Raw genomic sequence first — 18,456 nt, 5'->3', positions numbered from 1 at the left:
CCATGTCCCTAAGAACCTCATCTCCGTGTCTGTTCAACCCCTCCAGGGATGGCGACTCCACCACTGCCCTGGGCAGCCTGTTCCAATGCCCGACAGCCCTTTGGGGAAGAAATTGTTCCCAAGATCCAACCTCAACCTCCCCTGGTGCAACTTGAGGCCCTTTCCTCTCGTCCTGTCACTTGTTACCTGGGAAAAGAGGCCAACACCCTCCTGAGCTTTTTTTCTCCCCCTGGGAGCAGGGGCACCCAAGCCTCCTTGGCTTGGCCTTCCCGGGGGATGTCTCCATCATTTTCTCCTGTCAGTGACACTCCTGAGGCTGCACCCTGCCCGTGGTGGCTCCTCAGACAGTGAACCCCAGGGGGACAAGGACAGATGGTGGCACAGGAGCCGAGCCCCGTCTGGCAAGCGGCAGGTGGCACCCCCAGAGCAGTGAGGGGAAGGGCAGTCAAGCTGAGCTGTGCCAAGCCATGCCTAATAGAGCCGAGCTGAGCCATGCTGAGCAAAGCCAAGGTGAGCCAAGCCGTGCCTAATATAGTTGAGCTGAGCGAAGCCAAGCTGAGCCGACCCATGCCTGAGTCAAGCTGAGCTGAGCTTAGCTGTGCATAAGAGAGCCAAGCTGAGCTGTGCCTAATAGAGACGAGCCGTGCTAAGTGAAGCCAAGCTGAGCCAGGCCATGCCTAATAGAGTTGAGCAAAACTGTGGCAAGCCATGCCTAATAGAGTCGAGCCGAGCTGAACCAAGCCATGCCTAATAGTCAAGCTGAGCTGTGCCAAGCCGTGCCTAGTAGCCGAGCCAAGCTGAGCCAAGGCGTGCCTAGTAGAGTCGAACTGAGCTGAGCCGAGCTGTGCCTAGTAGAATCAAGCTGAGCTGAGCCGAGCCTAGCTGGGCCTAATAGAGTCAAGCCGAGCTGAGCCAAGCCATGCCTAATAGTTGAGCCGAGCTGTGCCAAGCTGTGCCTAATACAGTCAAGCTGAGCTGAGCTGTACCCAATAGAGTTGAGCCGAGCTGTGCTGAGCTGTACCTAATAGAGTTGAGCTGAGCTGAGCCGAGCTGTGCCTAGTAGCCAAGCCAAGATGTGCCTAGTAGAGTCGAGCTGAGCTAAGCTGAGCCGTGCCTAATAGTCAAGCTGAGCTGAGCTGAGCCGAGTCATGCCTAATAGTCGAGCCGAGCTGAGCCAAGCTGTACCTAATAGTCAAGCCGAGCCGTGCCCAGTATAGTCGAAGGGAGCTGAGCCGAGCTGTGCCTAGTAGAGTCGAGCCGAGCCGAGCCGTTCCGTTCCGTTCCGCTCCGCTCCGTTCCGTTCGTTCCGTCCGTTCCGCTCCCTCCCGGCGCTGCCCGGGCCCCGGCGCTGTCCAGCCCCGCCGCTCCCGCCCGCCCCCGGCCATCCCGGCGCGGAGCGATGCGAGCGGCGGCCCCGCCGCAGCGCGGCCATGGAGGAGGATTTGTTCCAGCTCCGGCAGCTGCCGTGAGTCGCGGCCGGGGGGCGCGGGGGGCTCGGGAACGCCGCGGGTTTGAGGGGATGCCGGGCAGTGTCCTAGGCCCGGGAAGCACAGGCCATTTTCCTTGTGCATCTGCCTGGCTTCAGCATCCTGGGGGCACGCACGGCTCCATTTCTTACATAAATTCACTCTCTCTCTATATATATAAATTTTTTTTTTTTTTTTTGCATAAACTTGATGGTGGTAGAAATAAGGAGGGGTGGAATAAAACCATGGAAGTGCCAAAATATTTTTTTTGGAGAGGAAGCGTTACTATTGCATTAACAAGGTGGATTGCATCTGTAAATAACGCTGTGCTAGGGAAGGCGTCTTCCTCCCCTTCCTCCCGCATGCCACGAAGCCACTGCGGATCGGAACCTTTTTTTGCAAAGGTGTGTTTGCAGTGAGTACCGCCGGTATTTGCAAACTGTATGTTTTGGAGAAGCAAACGTTGCTGCACAAGGTAAATGCTGGTATTGGGGAGGAGCTCTTTGCTGTCGGGATGTGGTTGCTGGATCTGTGCAAAAAGGTGATAAAAGCATTGCTGCCTTTTAACACCAGTATTTCCTTTTCATGAATGCAAAATGTTTCCATTAAAAACAAGTGCATTCCTCCTCATGCTCCGTTGTCAGGTGCTTTTAAACATATTCCTATTTATAAATCATTGACTCCGCAAGGCAGGGAATACACGCTTAAAGTTGATCTTAAATATTAACCAGCTCATGCCAATGACAGAGCAAACTGTCCCATAACATTTCTAATAAGTTGGGAAAATGGACATGAACTCCAGTTATTTTCAAATACTTAGTTTGGATGCATTCGATTTGTCAATAAGAAAAATAAGATATGATTTTATTAGGCCATTTTTCCCAATCATTTTTTTTTCTTTTTTAAACAAAACACAGAAAAATGTTCTAAGGTACCTTGCAATGTAGGTGTAATTGGATATATTTGGTGCTGTGAGATCTTGCAGACAAATGCAGCTCTCTGAGATGCCTCAGCCGTGAACAATTTTGCAAGTATGGAACAGTAAATATCACTGTGTGGTTTTTTCTTCATTTGTGTCAATTTGTTTTATAGGTTCCTAAGTGATAAACATATTTTTTTATTTCCTGTGGTGGGGAATGTGGCCAGATAGCTCTCTACTCAGATGCCATTGAAGTATTTACAGTTTTCAGATCAGTCACTGCCTTTTCCTCCTGAAATCAGGGGAAGAGCTGCCCATACACTTCAATGAGCTTTGCACCACGCTTGGAGACTGCTGAAGTTACAGTCAGGGTCTTCCTTTAAAAAAATACAAATATAAAAGTTTACTTCCTGTGTAGCTAAACCATGTGCCTCTAAAGCTTTTGCAACTAAGAAATGAATGGTACTTTGGTATCAATTACCCTTTGTAATAAAAAGTCATCTCTTGGGCATACAAATTTCAGTGTTTGCTAAGAGTATATGGTAATATTTTGTAGGTCCTGTGAGGATCATGTCTTCAGTGACAATTTTAATGCAAGAGTAATAATTATTTGTGTTTGTCCTATACGGTCACCAAAAGAAAATTCAAATCAAGATAGGTTAAAAAAACCAATCAGATTAAGAGAATGTAAAGTTAAGTTTGTCAATGGAACTAAATATGAACCTGAACTCAGATGAGTTTCATTGTTCTCTTTGTCTTTTCTTAGAGCTGAGTGAAGGATTCTCTGCATACCCCAAATCGGAATGTGAGATAAACCCCAGTTTCACTGCAGTCATTTCAGAGAGGCCTGGGGTTTGTTTTGTGTTCTCGTGTTTAAGATCTTCAAATGTTATCTTAGAAAACAAAATTTGTGACTCTCTTGTTTGTCTGCCGAGACAGAAAGGCCAGAGAAAAGCTTCCAGTTTCCAGCTGCAGATTCCAGCTGCATTACTGAAGTAGTACAAGGAATATTTGCCCCATACAGAGCCTGGAATGCCCTGTTTACCTGAAAAAATCATCTCCAAACATCTCAACAGTCTGCAAAGCAGATGAGGGATAACCTTGCAAAACAGTCCCTGTACTTCTGCCTCTCTCCAGGTTACATCAGCAGCACTTGTCAGAGAAGATAAGAGTTGAGGTCTTGCCAAATGTGAAAAGTCTTCCAGTTCACCCTTAGAAATGCCAGACGCTCACGGCAGTTTGCTGCAACTGCAGCTGGCAAGGGTGCTGAGAGTTTCGTTCTGCTGACCCTTAAACCAGAGTCTTAAACTGCAGCTCAAGAGGCTCTCTGCTAATCTTCATTGTAGAATTAAAATGTTCAGGTGTTGGAAGTCAGAAGAGGTAGTAGCAAGACTAATTTGAACTACTTCCAAATAACTATTTCACAGAATTCCAAGAAATTATCAGTTGCTAAGGTGAAAAAGTTACACTGATGTTGCAGGTAAAGTGAAAGAAGCTGGAGGAGTCTGTTACATTAAAGATGGTAGATCTGGTTCAAAATTGTTGCTCACAGGAAACTTAATTGATGGAAAATGGAGCTTCTCTATGTACATGAAGCATTGCACAAGGTCCTGGTAACTGAAATGTGAAAGTAGTGTCAATTTAACAAAGTTCGGTTTTCGTGTCTTGTTCTCTCCGTGGCCTTGCTGCAGAGATGAGACCATTTTTTCTCAGCTAGTGCCATGAATGATGGGAAAATGTTGGGAGAGAGTTGCGAGCACGAGACTCGTGACCATCATCATCTGACATGCCAGGGCTGTACCGGGCAGGCAGGTACCATCTGCAGTTCTGGCTTGAACCTAAGGAAAAAAGACATATCCTTGGATTCACTTTCTTATTCTGTCCCACCTCATTACCTGAGAGAGTCAAAAAATGTACAGATGAACCCAGTATGGTAAATCAAGTAGTTTCTTAAAATATGGGTTATTTAATTAATTACATAATAGTAAATACTTCTGTTTAAGACAAGAGATGAAAGCAATCGTGTCTATAGTCACAGAATCATCAGCGTGATGGGAAAAAATCAATAAACTCACTGAATTATCTTATTAATCCTACTTCACTGAGCAATGTTTACAAATCTGACAAATTTCAGGACTTCCGTGTCTGCTAAGACACAAATCAGTCTTAAGAAAGCAATGTGGAAAGTTGAATTTGGGTTCTTCCTACAAGGACAGGAGGATGTGGAGAAACCTGGCTGCTGTTTGCCCAAACAGGACTTGAAGATTAAACAGAGCTTCAACCTGGAAAAGACCCACCAAAGTATTAATTCTCTTTTCTGTATTCTTAGAGTGGTCAAGTTTCGCCGCACCGGGGAAAGTTCCAGGTCAGATGAGGATGTCATTTCAGGAGAACATGAAATTCAGATTGAGGGTGTTCGGACAGAGCTAGAGCCTGTCGAGCTGGAGGATGGAGCTGCAGTGCCAAAAGAATTTGCCAACCCAACTGATGGTGAGTAGGTTTCTTGTTTTCCTGTCAGGAGAAAGTTTTGGCCTCTTCATTTCGATGATGTTGCAACCAGGCTGAATACACTGCTTTCAGAGAAGTTAAAGATCGCCGGGTAAAAGAAGGAAGAAGTGCATCAGTGCAAGTCTGCAGATAAATGTAGAATTTCAGTTGGCGTATCACCCAAAAAAGTGCAAGTGATGCAACACCCCAATGTGCTGAGCATTAGTGCCATCACATCAGACGCCTGGGTTCAAGTCACACACTGACGCCTTGTGACGTCTCTGTTTGTTTTATCAGTCGGATTTTGGATTATTTCCTTTTGGTTTGTGTTTTCGTCTTTTGCTTTGTGGGAGCGTCCAACTCCTAGCTAGATTAAGCTTTTCTGTGGCTAATGTACTTTTAAAACTGCTGGAAGTGTTAAAACCCTGAGACTTAAATTGATTTAAACAACTTGAATATTAATGTGTGCTTTTCGTGGTATATTTCATTTTGTATTTGAGCAAAGGAAGTTGAGATATCTCAGTTTCTTCAGAAAGAACAAAATAATGAGGTCATGACAATGTGTGGCAAACAAGAACCATCTGGATTTTAAACAAAATATGTCTTAAGATATATGTGTCTTGGACAAATTTTTGATTCAAATAATTACTCTCCATGCAATAAATATTCCTCTGCACTTCCCATCGCTTGCTTTGTGCTGTTGAACAGCTCATGCACTTCTCACCAGAGGCAGCTGCAATTCAGTGGCTGCTGGAGTCTCTCCCAGGAGTAACAGGCTGAACGTGCACTGGAGTTGTTGGTGCTGCACTGATTAACTTCTCTGTGAAGAAAATATTCTAGGAATATTTAGAATTATTTTGGCTTTAGCACAATTCCTAAAGAAGGTAGATATTTTCCTGAATAGGAGCTGTATAAAAGCTAAGTAGCTCCCTGTTATATATTTTAGATCTCCGTAGGTGACCCAGTTAATAAGTAATTGCATTCACAGAAAATGCAGTCTCAAGGGGTGGCTCTTACTAGGAAGGGAATATGCTTCTGCGCTAGAATTGTTTTCTTTCCAGATACTTTCATGGTGGAAGATGCGGTGGAAGCCATTGGATTTGGAAAGTTCCAGTGGAAGCTGTCTGTTATTACTGGATTAGCATGGGCAAGTAATTGTTATCAAGGTCGATTGCATGATAATCAGTTAGAGAATCTCAGCGATTTTCAGGCAGTTATTTATTTTTGTTTCTTTTCTACCTCTCTAGATGGCAGATGCTATGGAAATGATGATTTTAAGTATCCTAGCTCCTCAGCTTCATTGTGAGTGGCGATTACCAAGCTGGCAGGTTGCATTGCTCACATCGGTAGGAAAAATAACCAACAGATCCTGTATTCTATAAGGTTTTTCCACTCATTGTTATTCAGACATTATGCTTTATATCCTAAAGTTAAATCTGCAGATTGCCTTTGGCTTGGAAGAATATAGGAGTCTTTTTTAAAAGCCAGAGCTTGAAGAAATGAAACTCAGTGAAAACTGAGGAAATTGTGCAAATTTCAGCTTTAAAGTTTCATGTAATTTCCAGGAAAATATATGAATTGACTCAGACTCATCCTAAAATTCGAACTATTTGACTAATTGAAAAAAAGGATTGGTAAATTTTTACTGTCTTTCTTGAAAATCTTCCTCTCTCACCACATTTAATCATGCTTGTACATAGACTGGAAGCTGAAAGAGCAAGCAATCACTTCTTGAGGTGGATCATCCGGTGATCTTTGCAAGCAGAGCTCTTCTAATCCCACCTCTAAGTGTGATGCTGTGATGTGATGTTGGAAACAGGCAATCCCTTTGGGATAAGAAAACTCATTTGGGGACCCTTCTCTCAGCATATGCCACTGTTGCAGGGCATGCACTTCAACTCCTGCATTTCTTTTTTCCTTTAGCTTTTGATGCTATTTGTGGTGTTGTGTAAATTGCTCAAAATGCTCAGTAGATTTAAATCAGTTAAAATCATGTCAAGTCAATGGAAGTGAAGTTAGTGACTTTTGAAAAGTCCCACTATGTGAATAATTATTTTTAACAGTCTCTAGTGCAAAGGAACTATACCCAGGACACCTGGACATTTTGCTCTATTGCTAGAGCTGAATTTTTCTGCTTTCACTGTGAAGTTGTTCCCTGTTTGCTGTCGCACGGAAATTTTCACTTGTCTTCTTGTTAAAGAGAAGACATTTTTCTGGTGTTTCACAGGTGGTGTTTGTGGGAATGATGTCCAGCTCCACTCTCTGGGGAAACATTTCAGATCAGTACGGGAGGAAAACAGTAAGTCTTCAGCTCCTACTAGAATATATTCTAATATTTCTACAGTGTGGATGTTTCAGTGCATGATGTTCACAAATGTCATAGTCCACATGTATTAAGTAGGCTTAAGCAGGGCCAGAATTGACCTCCCATGAAAAAAAATGGAAATTGAAGCTCTACTTTACATTTTGTTAATTTGTATTACAGCAGAAACTCTTTTCCTTGTGCTTGTTTGTTCAATACAGGGCCTGAAGATCAGCGTGTTGTGGACGCTCTATTATGGGATCCTGAGTGGTTTTGCACCAGTGTACAGCTGGATCTTGGTGCTGAGGGGCCTGGTGGGCTTTGGGATCGGAGGAGTGCCTCAGTCGTAAGTAAATATTCACAAGTCCAAACTTTCTCTTTTCTGATTATTTTTTAAAAATCCTTATGTTGAATTGAAGACACGCCTCTGTTCAGTTGTCCCACTGAAGTGGATAAACCACAACAGACAGCATTTCGTAGCTGTGCCTAAACACTGTGTTGCTAGATTGTGTTGGCAGAGTCTATAAGGGACAACACGGTCTTGTCACAAGACAGTCATGATGTAAATATGAGAATTTAGAGGTAGAGCTGAGCCCTGACTCCTGGTGTTTGTACAACTGCAGATTATTGTTCAGTCAGAGCCTAAACTTTCACATCTGAACCCAAGTTAGAATTCCAAAACCACACAACCCAAACCTGGAGCACTGAAGATATTTTGATGGCTCAGACACATTTCTAAAAAGAAGGCAGCATTGGGATATTTCTCTGTTACCATGTCATTCCATTCACTGAAGAGGAGGATCTCTAAATTTTCACCTGGGATAAATAGCTCTGCTCTAAGCTTTTAATTATAATTGTAAAGGGAAGAGTATAGCCATTCTCTCTCTGTTTAGTCTTTTATCCTTATTAATAATTGATACTTTGCCCCATGGAGGTGCTATTTTGGACTAATCAGACTCTAACTTTGATTCACGCCTCATAGACTTCTTCACAAGGCAAGTCAATATCCCGTCTTTTCTATTGCCATTCCCAGATATTATAAAAGATTCAGAGCTGAGATGGAACATCACATTATTATTAATTTTCTTTTACTGCCCTCCTGCCCACCTTCAGAAGCTGCACAAAAGCGTGATGTGTATGTAAAATAGGAAAGTCTGTAGCCTGCTGTGTATTCAACAGCAGTGAGGCAGTTTCTGCCATGAGGTTCCAAGTGAGCACAACTGGAAAGAGGTGGGAGAACAACAAAGTCAAAGCATTAGAGTTAATAATGCCTTGTCCTGCAAACATGTGTTAATGATGTTCCGCAGAGCCCAGTGGAACAGCCACAGCACAGCTGGTGCCGTTTGACAGGGCGTATAACGCACAAAGGCTGTGTGACTTAGAGACAAAGATGAGCCGGTTACAGAACTCGGAGTGGATTCCATTGCTGCTGAGTCTGTTTCTTGTTACAACTAGAATAGTGATTCCTTTGGCAGAGGAGTAAATATGTATGAAGCAGGAAAAGTAGCTCCTTCCTAATATCCATAAATAGGATGCGTAACTTTGGATATGAGTAGCTGAATTTCAATGGAATGATGTGGGTATCTCTATAATTGAAATACTGTATTCTATAATGGGTGTGAGAGATTTTTGTGAAAGGTGCTATTAAAAAGGAAGCACTCAGCAATAATCAATTAACTGACTAAAGCAGTTATCCCTCTATCTATACGTATGAAGGAGCTGCACCTGAGAAGCTGTGGCCTCCTCCAGGAATTTTCTGTGAGATATTATCTAACGCTGAGTACGACTATTCATTCACAGTGCCAAAATCCTGACTTGCAAAGATATGGCCTATTTTCTTAAGGAAACCATTTGGTACAGCATTAATCAGCTCCTGTTTTCTGCTGAAATATATAGGGGACCACTCTACATTTCATTACGTGATTTTACTTCCTCTCTTAGTCACTGATTTAATATAATATTGCATGCAACTTGGTACTTCAATGAACCGAGTTCTGGGAAGCTACTCGGAGATCAATCCACCATTTGTTAACTTAGTGGGAGTTTTGTCACGAACATCAAAGAAAGCCTGAGGAGTTCAGCAGCAGAAGCAGGATGAGGCAATGGAATGCAAACAGAGGAGGAGCGAAGAGCGACAAGTCTTACCAGGCGGTTTGAAGAAGACGGGGGAGCCTTGGCTGTCTGCTGGCCCTGCATTCATCCTCAGGAAATACTCACAGAGAAGTTGTACCACTGCTCTTTGGCACAGCCATGAAACAAAGACTCTGCAGGATTAGATGACTTCTTTTTGAATTCTCACAAGAAAAGAATGCAAAATATTTTATACCAGTAACAGGAACAGACCTTGAAAGTATTTGGCTCTTGGGGAACTGAAACCTGGCAGAGCAGACTGATGCGGAATTCTCTGAGCCAGCTGTAAAGCCCTGAAGAGATGCTTTACCCAGCAAGAGTTTGTCTTGAATGCTGGTGGACCACACTGCAAATAACAAATGTAATGCTTGTGTCAGAGCAAAGCAGGGTTGTGAACACACATGCATCAAGAACAGCTACATTTAGCTAACAACTACAGGGTTACAAAATCACATGAACAGACCAAATTCTGTCCTCCATTGCAACAATGAAGTCAAGGGGTTTTATTCTGATGTGGAAAGGGGTGTCTGAACCAGTGCCCCCAGTCTTGCTGACTCTGGGCTGGGAACAGGTTTGCGTTTTTGTGTTACTACTACGGGTTTGGCAATTTTCATAAAAGGCAAATGAAATGTTTGAACCTTTCTCATTGTGCTAACGTGGCATTTTTCTCAATGTGCTAACGTGACATTTTTCTCAATGTTCACTCTTCACAGGGTAACCTTATATGCTGAATTCCTTCCAATGAAAGCCAGAGCAAAATGCATTTTATTAATAGAGGTGAGCAGCGTAGCTATGCATACTGCTCCCTAGAGGGAGAAATTCTGCTGTTGCTTCCATCCTTTCAATCCTACTGACTAGAAGTCTCACACAGAGCTGCAGGCGAATCTCGATTGCCCAAGTGAGTGTGGAGCTGACGTTTCCCCCTACACCAGTACTAAGTAGCTCAGTCCGGAAGCAGCATAATCTGCTGGGGCGATGCTTCAATCTTGTTAAATTTGCCTTTTTGCAAATTCATTTGCATCCAGTGCTGCCAGAGTTCCTGCTGTTAGCATGGGGGGTATTTGGGTGCCACCTAATTTCATGGTGAAATTAATCTATAACTCAGTAATGGGTAGTGGAGAACGGACTGTTCAGTAAATGCAGGGCTAAATTCAGTTCCCCGTAGTCAATCCAAATGTATCAAAGTCACAGAGAGCAGAATTTTGTCCTATAAATACTTTAAGGCAAAATTTGCAGCCCTTTAATGGATGGTTGAAGGGTCAGAGAACAGGACTGTTGCTTATCTGCATCAGCTTGGAAGCAGCATCCTTGTGGAAAACCTCACCAAACTGAAACAACTTCTCAGTGCGAAACCAGATCTAAGGTAACTGCTGGCTAGTCCTGCATTCAGTTGATTAATCTTTCTTAAATAGAGTTCAGTAGATGAATTACTCCTTTCTGTGTCACTTTTGTTCTGCCACAGTTTGGCTGCCTCTGAGCAGCCCTGGGTTAGAAATATACACTGAGCGTTAAATAATGAGCTAAGTGGATTTGTAATCTAAAGGAGAATAATCCTGCATGGGCAGGATGTGCAAGAGGATGCCAGCTCCATTATTTGCTAAAAAAGTAGCAATTCCTTCTTCATCTACAGACCAAATTCTGTGGCTTTGGTAGCCTGGTTTTGGTAAGGAAAAAAAATACCATAAGTCTCATGGTGATAGCTGGGAATAATACTCATAAACAGATATATTAATATTATTTTTGCTTGAGAAACACCATGCGATGAGTCTATTCCATATGAGAACCTGCCTACAGTTAAAGATGGGTGCCTAGAGAAAGTCAATAGTAGATTTTCAGAACCGAACATTTTAGCTTCTGTAACATTTAAACAAATCCCCTTAAAATGTCTGAACTCGGTTTCCATACAGTGGTGCATATTTGAATTGTCTCTGGCATTTCGCTCTTCAGCTGTCCGAAGTGAGCCCGTCTTGGAATGTTACAAAGCTGGAGGCCTCAAGAGCACTCTTGTTCTCATTTGTGACTGTTTCTTTTCCCCTTGGCAGGTTTTTTGGGCCATTGGGACTGTGTTTGAGGTCCTTCTCGCGGTGTTGGTGATGCCCACTCTTGGCTGGCGGTGGCTTCTCATTCTTTCTGCTCTCCCGCTTTTGCTCTTCGCTGTCCTGTGCTTTGTAGGTATTCTTTCAAAGAATCCATCTACCGCTTCTCTACCTGATTCTGTAACCCGATTGAAGGAAATCGGGACAGTTTTGAGCTCTCTGTTGGTGTCGTCTTTGAAACATTTGAAATTATGACAAAAATGCTGTTGTTTCAACAGGGTGCTAGTGAAAATATTCCAGTGAGCTGTGTTTATGTGACTGTAATTGCTGGAGGACAATGATGGGCTGGAATTTTGTGAAACCAAATCAGGCCTGGAAATCTCTCCAGTTTAATGACTTTGTTTCAGCTGAGCTCAGTGGAATCAACATTATATTAAAAGCTGTTGTTATTTCCCTGGTTGCTCTTTAGATTTTTTAATTATTTTGCCAAAATCGTAACTTCTATAATTACTGACCACTTAAAAAATCCTCCCAAATCCGGGGTAAAATCTGCATACTGCAGGTCAGATTCTAAAATAAGACATATATGAGTTAAACCTGAGCTTCAGTGCACTATTAGGTAATATATTTGTCAATCACTCAGTCTTCTCAAAGATATATGTCCTTGTCAGGTTGTTTAGCAGCTTTCATTATTCCTTAGTCACTGTCATGGTTTTTCAGGAATACCTCCAGTTATACAGGTACTAACATGCTTGTTTTTAAACGGAGCTTAAAAATGCAAATTTTGGAATGCCTAGAGCATCTTGTTATCTGCCCTGGATGCTTTGCCTTTCCTACTGAGAAGGTCTAATGGAAAGAACCTGCAAAAATGCCTGACAGTTCTCCAGAATAAAACCAAGGCAACAGAAAGGAAAGATTTTAGCCTGGAGTTGTGACTTGAAAATGGGGTGAAAATGGGGTTGTGCAGTTTCTGAAAGCCTAACGAGGAGTTTGGCATTTGGCAGAAAGATGGTTCTGTGAATTGTTAAGGATTATTTCTGTAATCCTCTCCTATGGTTGCAGTCTGCTGGAGTCACTGGGATTGCCCACTGTAAACCCACCAAGAAATGTGTGGTGGTGTATTTTCGACATCATTGTGCATGTGCTCTGCTTTGCTCTCCTAGTGGCTGCCAGAAAGTGCCAGGTATGATGTATTATCTGGAAATCAAGAAAAAGCAATTTCCACGTTAAAGCGGATAGCAACAGAGAATGGAGCTCCAATGCCTTTGGGAAAATTAATTATTTCCAGACAGGTATGTACAGGTAACAGGAACTTTAATAAGGTGGGACACAATGCAACTGTGCTACACTCATGTGTATTTTTCTAAGCAAATAATCATCGTTAAGTTTAATTTTAATGTCTCAACCAGTAATAAAAAAATGAGAGATTATGATATATGCCTCTTTCACAGTGAGGAGTAGTTTCTCATCCTGAGACAGAGTCTGCAGTACTGTGTTGTTTTATCCCTTGCCACTCTGTCCCGGAGCAGTGAGAGCGCTGAGCATCTGACTTCTGCTTGTTTCCAACAGGAAGACCGAGGAAAAATGAGGGACCTTTTTACACCCCATTTTAGATGGACCACATTGTTACTCTGGTTTATATGGTAAGAGGAAATATAAATGGCTCAGTGCCAGCACAATTCTAAATGGGTTTTAATGGAGGTATTTTATAGTATCACTAAAATACAGCAACTTCCTCTTCAAAACAAAACAAAAAACAAACCACAACCCCAACCTGTATTGATTTATAATTTATTAAACCACCCAATCCCTAGCATTCTCAATCTAATTGCCCTTTCATTTTGTAAATGCTGATAGAAAATAGCTTTCAGGTAGCACTTAGTGGAAGTCCTCACACAGTGGGTTCAGTTTTGATTCATGTTGTTTACTACAGGTTTGACCAGCTGAGACATCCTCTCTCATTTTCTTCCTTGCAGGTTTTCCAATGCTTTTTCATATTATGGGTTAGTTTTATTAACTACAGAGTTCTTCCAAGCAGGAGATGTCTGCAGCAGTGAGTACTAGTCCATCTTTTCTTTTTAAATATACCCTGTTAAGTGGTGGAATATCTTTTATTAGATCGCCTTCTGCTGTTAGTTTGAAAAGGACAGTGGCTGCCAGCCTGAATTTTAAGGCGTCCACTTAAAGGGTTACTTATTATATTTTAAACATTTTTGATAGACTGTTCCTCATCTCCTGCACAATGCAGAGAGATCCTGCAGTGGTTCTGAGCCCAAAATGTAAAACAGCAAGACAACCTTCAAGGGAGACCTGTTAGAAGAAGTGTCTGTTCTTCTTGAGAAAAAGGTGATTGAATAAATGTAAGTTCCCAGATCTGACAGGCCTAATTAGTTCTGAGATAGAGATAACTGCTGCTGCTGTGAAGCTCCCAGGTTCTCAAGATGTGAAGACCTGCTGAGAAAAAGATAACGGTGAGAATCCATTGCCCTTTTTGTTGCAGATTTTTGCATAAAAAAAGAAAAAAAAGGTGCTTTGACCACATTAAGAAGAGGCTTGAAAAATTTGAATCCCCAGGGGGCACATTATTGTATTCAGAACACTTATAATTTGTGAAAACTGTCTGATAGTTGGAAAATTATAGAAAGAGAATGGGTAATACTGGGAGAAGACCTGATCCCAAGGTTCTACAACAGTGTATGAGCTGTTGGAGGGCTCTGGCTCTGGTTAGCCTCCACAAAGGAGCATGTGGCCTTTAAAAATACTTGTTTTTACAAAGACACGTTATCATTCAGTCTTCTCAAAGTATAGATGAAGCATTAGTATCCCAATTTATGTAGGGAGAAACTGAATTATTGATGTTAATTCTGTTCACTGTCATGAGCCCTGGACTGAAAAACATCTAAGCCTGTACAGCTGCTAAGGAAGTGTAAGTTTTCATTCTGGTAGCCCTGGTTGCAGAGGTTAAAACATCCTGCCACAAATAGGATTATAAACTGTTTGGTTTCAGCTGTGTCTTCTAGGTAGAACGTACCTGCTGTACCGCAGCATCTTTTTGGTACATCCCTTCTATCTGTTTCAGCAGTAAGAGTGATAAAGATATTGCAGGAGTAAAGGAAGGTGGGCAAAGAAGAGATTTCTTCACTTTTTTTTTTTTTTTTTAATTTTTCCTCCTACAGTATCCAGTAGAAGGAAAGAAGTTAAAGCAAAGTGCAGCCTGACCTGTGAGTATCTGACCGAGGAGGACTACACTGACCTGCTCTGGACAACCCTGTCAGAATTCCCAGGTGAGTGACAAAAAGAAGCATCAGTGGCCTCATGTGGCTGGGACGGGCTCTAGTACGAGCGATGAAATTGGCTCTTATTTCTGGCCTCAAACCAATGTCTTTCCTACAGCACTGGAGCTCCTTGCTTGGACTACGTGATAAACGCAGTGCACACAGTCGCTGTAGCTCTCCTCACTGCCTGTGTGATCACTACAGATAAAATCACCAGTAATTGCTTTGGGAAGCTCTAATGGTCCATCTGACTGTGGATTCAGTCCAAGCAACATATTAAGCATTCAGAGGAAGAGTGACAATTAAATTAAAGGAGCAGAATCACTTGAACTTTACCCATAGATGACTTTTCAGAACGATTTTAAAAGGATCGTGGGTGGAGTGAATCAATGGAGAACTTGCTCCTTAAAGCTCTGTGTCCAGCCTCAGCCATGATTTTCAGTCCATTTCAGTGGATTTCAATGAACAGTTTGACACAGGAAGAGTGAGATCTTTAGTATGTAATAGCCATTGCTTCTTCAGATGTAGAAGATGATCTCTCAGTATTAATCTGTTCAAAATAATTCTGTGAGGCAGTGGTCAAGTTATTTTCACTGTTATAGGTTGTAGTTTCAGGGACAAATGCTCAAAGAGAAGCTATTGAATAGATGAAAAGTTGTAAGTCTCTGACTGGTAAATACACATAGTCCCTGCTAACTGGGAGGATTGTCCTTCATAACAATGGTTCGGGGGAGGATGTCAGTGTGCAGTGGAAAGAAAGGAGAATATGTGCTCTTTGACTGATGCTATAGGTGAAAGGACCTTTTCGATTCTGAGACGTACTAAGGTGGGGGTAAAAAATATAACAGGGACACTTTGAATATAACACTGGCAACTCTGGTGCTCAAAGGATCCCTACACTTGCTGTACGTCCGCTTTTAAAAAGATCTGGAAAAGTTGCATAAGAGAGAAAACTTAACGTGAGACTTACAGGGCGTGGTCTGTTTCCTTTACCAAAGAGCAGGTGAGAAATAATTGGATGACAGCGTATAAATAATGCAATGGAAAGAAAATACTAAGTTCTAAAGAGCCCTTAAATCTGGCAGCAGGAATATTAGCAGGGAATGATGGTCAGAAGCTGAACAAAAGACATTCCAGTGAGACATAAAGCAGACATTTTTAGCATTCACATTGGTAACCGCTGCAATAATCAGTAAAATGGTACAAGCCAGCTGCTGCAGCCTCCGCCTTTGCTCAGTTCCCAACAGCCAACTTGTCTCCTTCTACAGGTGTGTTAGTGACACTGTGGATTATTGATCGGATAGGCCGCAAGAAAACCATGGCCCTGTCCTTTTTTGTCTTCTCGTTTTGCAGTCTTCTGCTGTTTCTCTGCGTTGGAAGGTAAGTAAAACATGGTGAATGACTGGTGTATCTGATTCATCCATGTTCTGTCTTGGTTATGGCAGCAGAAATGAAAGTGGTGGTTCAAAAAGCTGCAAGATGGTCATGCTCAACTGGAGAAAGAATTAAGGATGGTGTTAGGTTTTCTCACCAGATTTTTGAAGGAAACTAAAAGAAGCAGGAGAGGAGAAATCCTTCACTGAAATCTTGCAGACAGAGCAATCCAAAGGGGAAAATAAGAGCTTATGTCTGAGTAGGAGGTAACCGCTGGACAATTTTTAAATCAGATCTGATGTCCTGAGCCTCGGTAACTGGTTCATGTGCTGCTCTCTGCCGTTCATGACCCGTATTTCCTCAGGCTGACTGTGCCAGGGTGGTGCTTCACAACCAAGCCGTGTCTCTGCCTCCCTCTTTTTTTTGAAAAAAACATTTCAATAGGCCACAGCTGTCAGTGAGAATCAATACACTTAGAAACCTGATGTGATTTTGGGAATGCAGGTTATTTGGCATGATTATTATATTAAAGGTCCAGAAAAAAATGCAAATGGTTCATTAAAAAAAAGGAAATCATTCTAACGATTTAGTATTTCTATTGCACTTGCCTCCAAGTTAAACAAACACATTGTACAGAACAATCCCAAACACTGCTCTCCTTTTTATTCTCGCAGAAATGTTCTTACTGTGCTGCTCTTCATTGCAAGAGCTTTTATTTCAGGAGGATTTCAGGCTGCTTATGTTTACACTCCTGAGGTAAGGAGGTTGTTTTTGTAATGAGAATGTTTAAGGGGAGTGAGAACATGGTGGGAAAGTCATTTTTATGGCCTCTTCACAATGGACCTTACCCCAGATATGAGTTGATTATCTCATTGCCATTATCTAACAGAACTTGCTGTAGTACCAGTTATTAGTTTCCATTGATTTAGGAGACTGGAGGGAAGAGGACTTCCCACTGGAGTTAATGGGCAGATGCTTTGTTCACAGGTTTATCCGACAGCCACACGAGCTTTGGGCCTGGGAACGTGCAGCGGAATGGCCAGAGTGGGAGCGCTCATAACCCCCTTCATCGCGCAGGTAAAACCCTTCTCCTGAGACACGAGGCACAAGGCACAAGATGGTGATGGCAAATCTGCTTTTCTGCTTCAGGGGCCAAACCAAGGGGGATCTGTGCATGAGGTGCTGGAGGAGGGTAGTGTTGCCTGTTCCTTGAGTTCAGGTTCACCTCTGAATTTCCCTCTTGCCATATGATAGGGGATAAATGACCAAGCAGCAGGCTGCTGGCTGGCTGGCACTTCTGGCACTTGTAATCCAGATTTTTCGTCAGTGTTGAATTATGTGTCATCACTGAGGAAAGAAAGCATGCAGCAGTGCATGTGAAACATTTTTTCCAATACTGCAATTAAAATTACTACTACATTAATATTTCTGGTTTTTTCTGGGATACTGGTTCATTTTTTCTGTGTTTCTTTCTGCAGGTGATGTTGGAATCTTCAGTCTATTTAACACTGGTGGTTTACAGCGGATGTTGCCTGCTGGCCGCGGTGGCCTCCTGCTTCTTGCCCATTGAAACAAAAGGTCGTGGCTTACAGGAGTCCAGCCACAGGGAGTGGGGACAGGAGATGGTTGGGAAAGGATCTCACTCCCCAGGAGTCACCAGGTCAAACTCCGGCTCACAGGAATGATGTGACATGAAAACCTGCTGAAAGAATGAATGATACAAGCAAGTTCTCTTTCACAAAAATCCAACCCTGAAGCATAGGAAGCTGACCATACCGTCACTGCCACTGTCATGTGTCAAACTGCAGGAACTCTTGGGTTGAACCTACGCCAATTGTGTCCCTGCTGCTCTTTGCTCACACTCATAAAAACTTTACTTCTGTATTGAGAGGCATTTGATCCAGGTGTCGTTTGAAGTTTAGCAGGAAGGGTTTTTCTTAAGTCTGTTGTGCTTGCATGGTCAGCTCTTCAGCTTAAAATGTCCCGTGTCAAGCAAATAGCTAACTGAATGCAACTCAGTATAAGCTGTACTTAAAATAATGTACTCTTGATGCCTAAAAACTAAAGATTAATATTTATTGTGTACCTGGCATAGCACACGGTGGATTCCATATGCTACAGAATAGGTTTTATGAATTAGATGCCTGCCTTGCACTTTTTAGCCATCAACAACAACAAAATGTGATAACAGAAAAGCAACCGATGCTTTCTAGTTCCCTTGCCTATGGGTTCTGTTCCTTGAGAATTGACAGGCACTGATTGCTTGAAAACTATTTTCTGAATGTTTCTCCCACCCAAGGCAGGCAGTTTGAGTCAGTGAGGAGTGGTATTTGTTGCAGAGATGAAACCTTTTATAAGAAATGTAAATCCTCATGGTTTGGAGCAGGATTTGACTCCTCTAACATTGCCAGAAACATCAAGCACCCTGTCTGCTGCTTGGTGAAGACTCCTTCAGCCGTGCTGGTGT

At 42.5% G+C, this 18,456-nt stretch overlaps 1 protein-coding gene across 1 annotated transcript; it reads left to right on the top strand.

The window, feature by feature from the left end:
* Nucleotides 1-1,430: 1,430 nt before the first annotated feature.
* SVOP (SV2 related protein) lies at nt 1,431-17,740 on the top strand. Its single transcript, XM_065646509.1, has 16 exons — nt 1,431-1,465; nt 4,715-4,875; nt 5,934-6,019; nt 6,120-6,218; nt 7,100-7,171; nt 7,396-7,520; nt 10,018-10,081; nt 11,347-11,472; nt 12,504-12,632; nt 12,910-12,983; nt 13,317-13,393; nt 14,517-14,624; nt 15,884-15,995; nt 16,664-16,745; nt 16,977-17,066; nt 17,468-17,740. Exons 1-16 carry the CDS (start codon nt 1,431-1,433, stop codon nt 17,672-17,674), a joined length of 1,647 nt encoding a protein of 548 aa, XP_065502581.1. The 3' UTR covers nt 17,675-17,740.
* The last annotated feature ends 716 nt before the right edge of the window (nt 17,741-18,456 follow it).

Source organism: Caloenas nicobarica, chromosome 16 (assembly GCF_036013445.1).
Source record: "Caloenas nicobarica isolate bCalNic1 chromosome 16, bCalNic1.hap1, whole genome shotgun sequence".
In the NCBI taxonomy this organism is placed as follows: Eukaryota; Metazoa; Chordata; class Aves; order Columbiformes; family Columbidae; genus Caloenas; species Caloenas nicobarica.
Note: the sequence above shows the minus strand (reverse complement) of the source record. Positions and strands in the feature narration are given on the sequence as shown.

What these genes read in the sequence shown, in the direction of transcription:
- SVOP (XM_065646509.1), top strand. Translation starts at nt 1,431, where the DNA reads ATGGAGGAGGATTTGTTCCAGCTCCGGCAGCTGCC. An exon ending in TCTTCGCTGTCCTGTGCTTT is followed by an intron (nt 11,473 to 12,503) that starts GTAGGTATTCTT and finishes TTGCTCTCCTAG; the next exon opens with TGGCTGCCAGAAAGTGCCAG. An exon ending in TAACCCCCTTCATCGCGCAG is followed by an intron (nt 17,067 to 17,467) that starts GTAAAACCCTTC and finishes TTCTTTCTGCAG; the next exon opens with GTGATGTTGGAATCTTCAGT.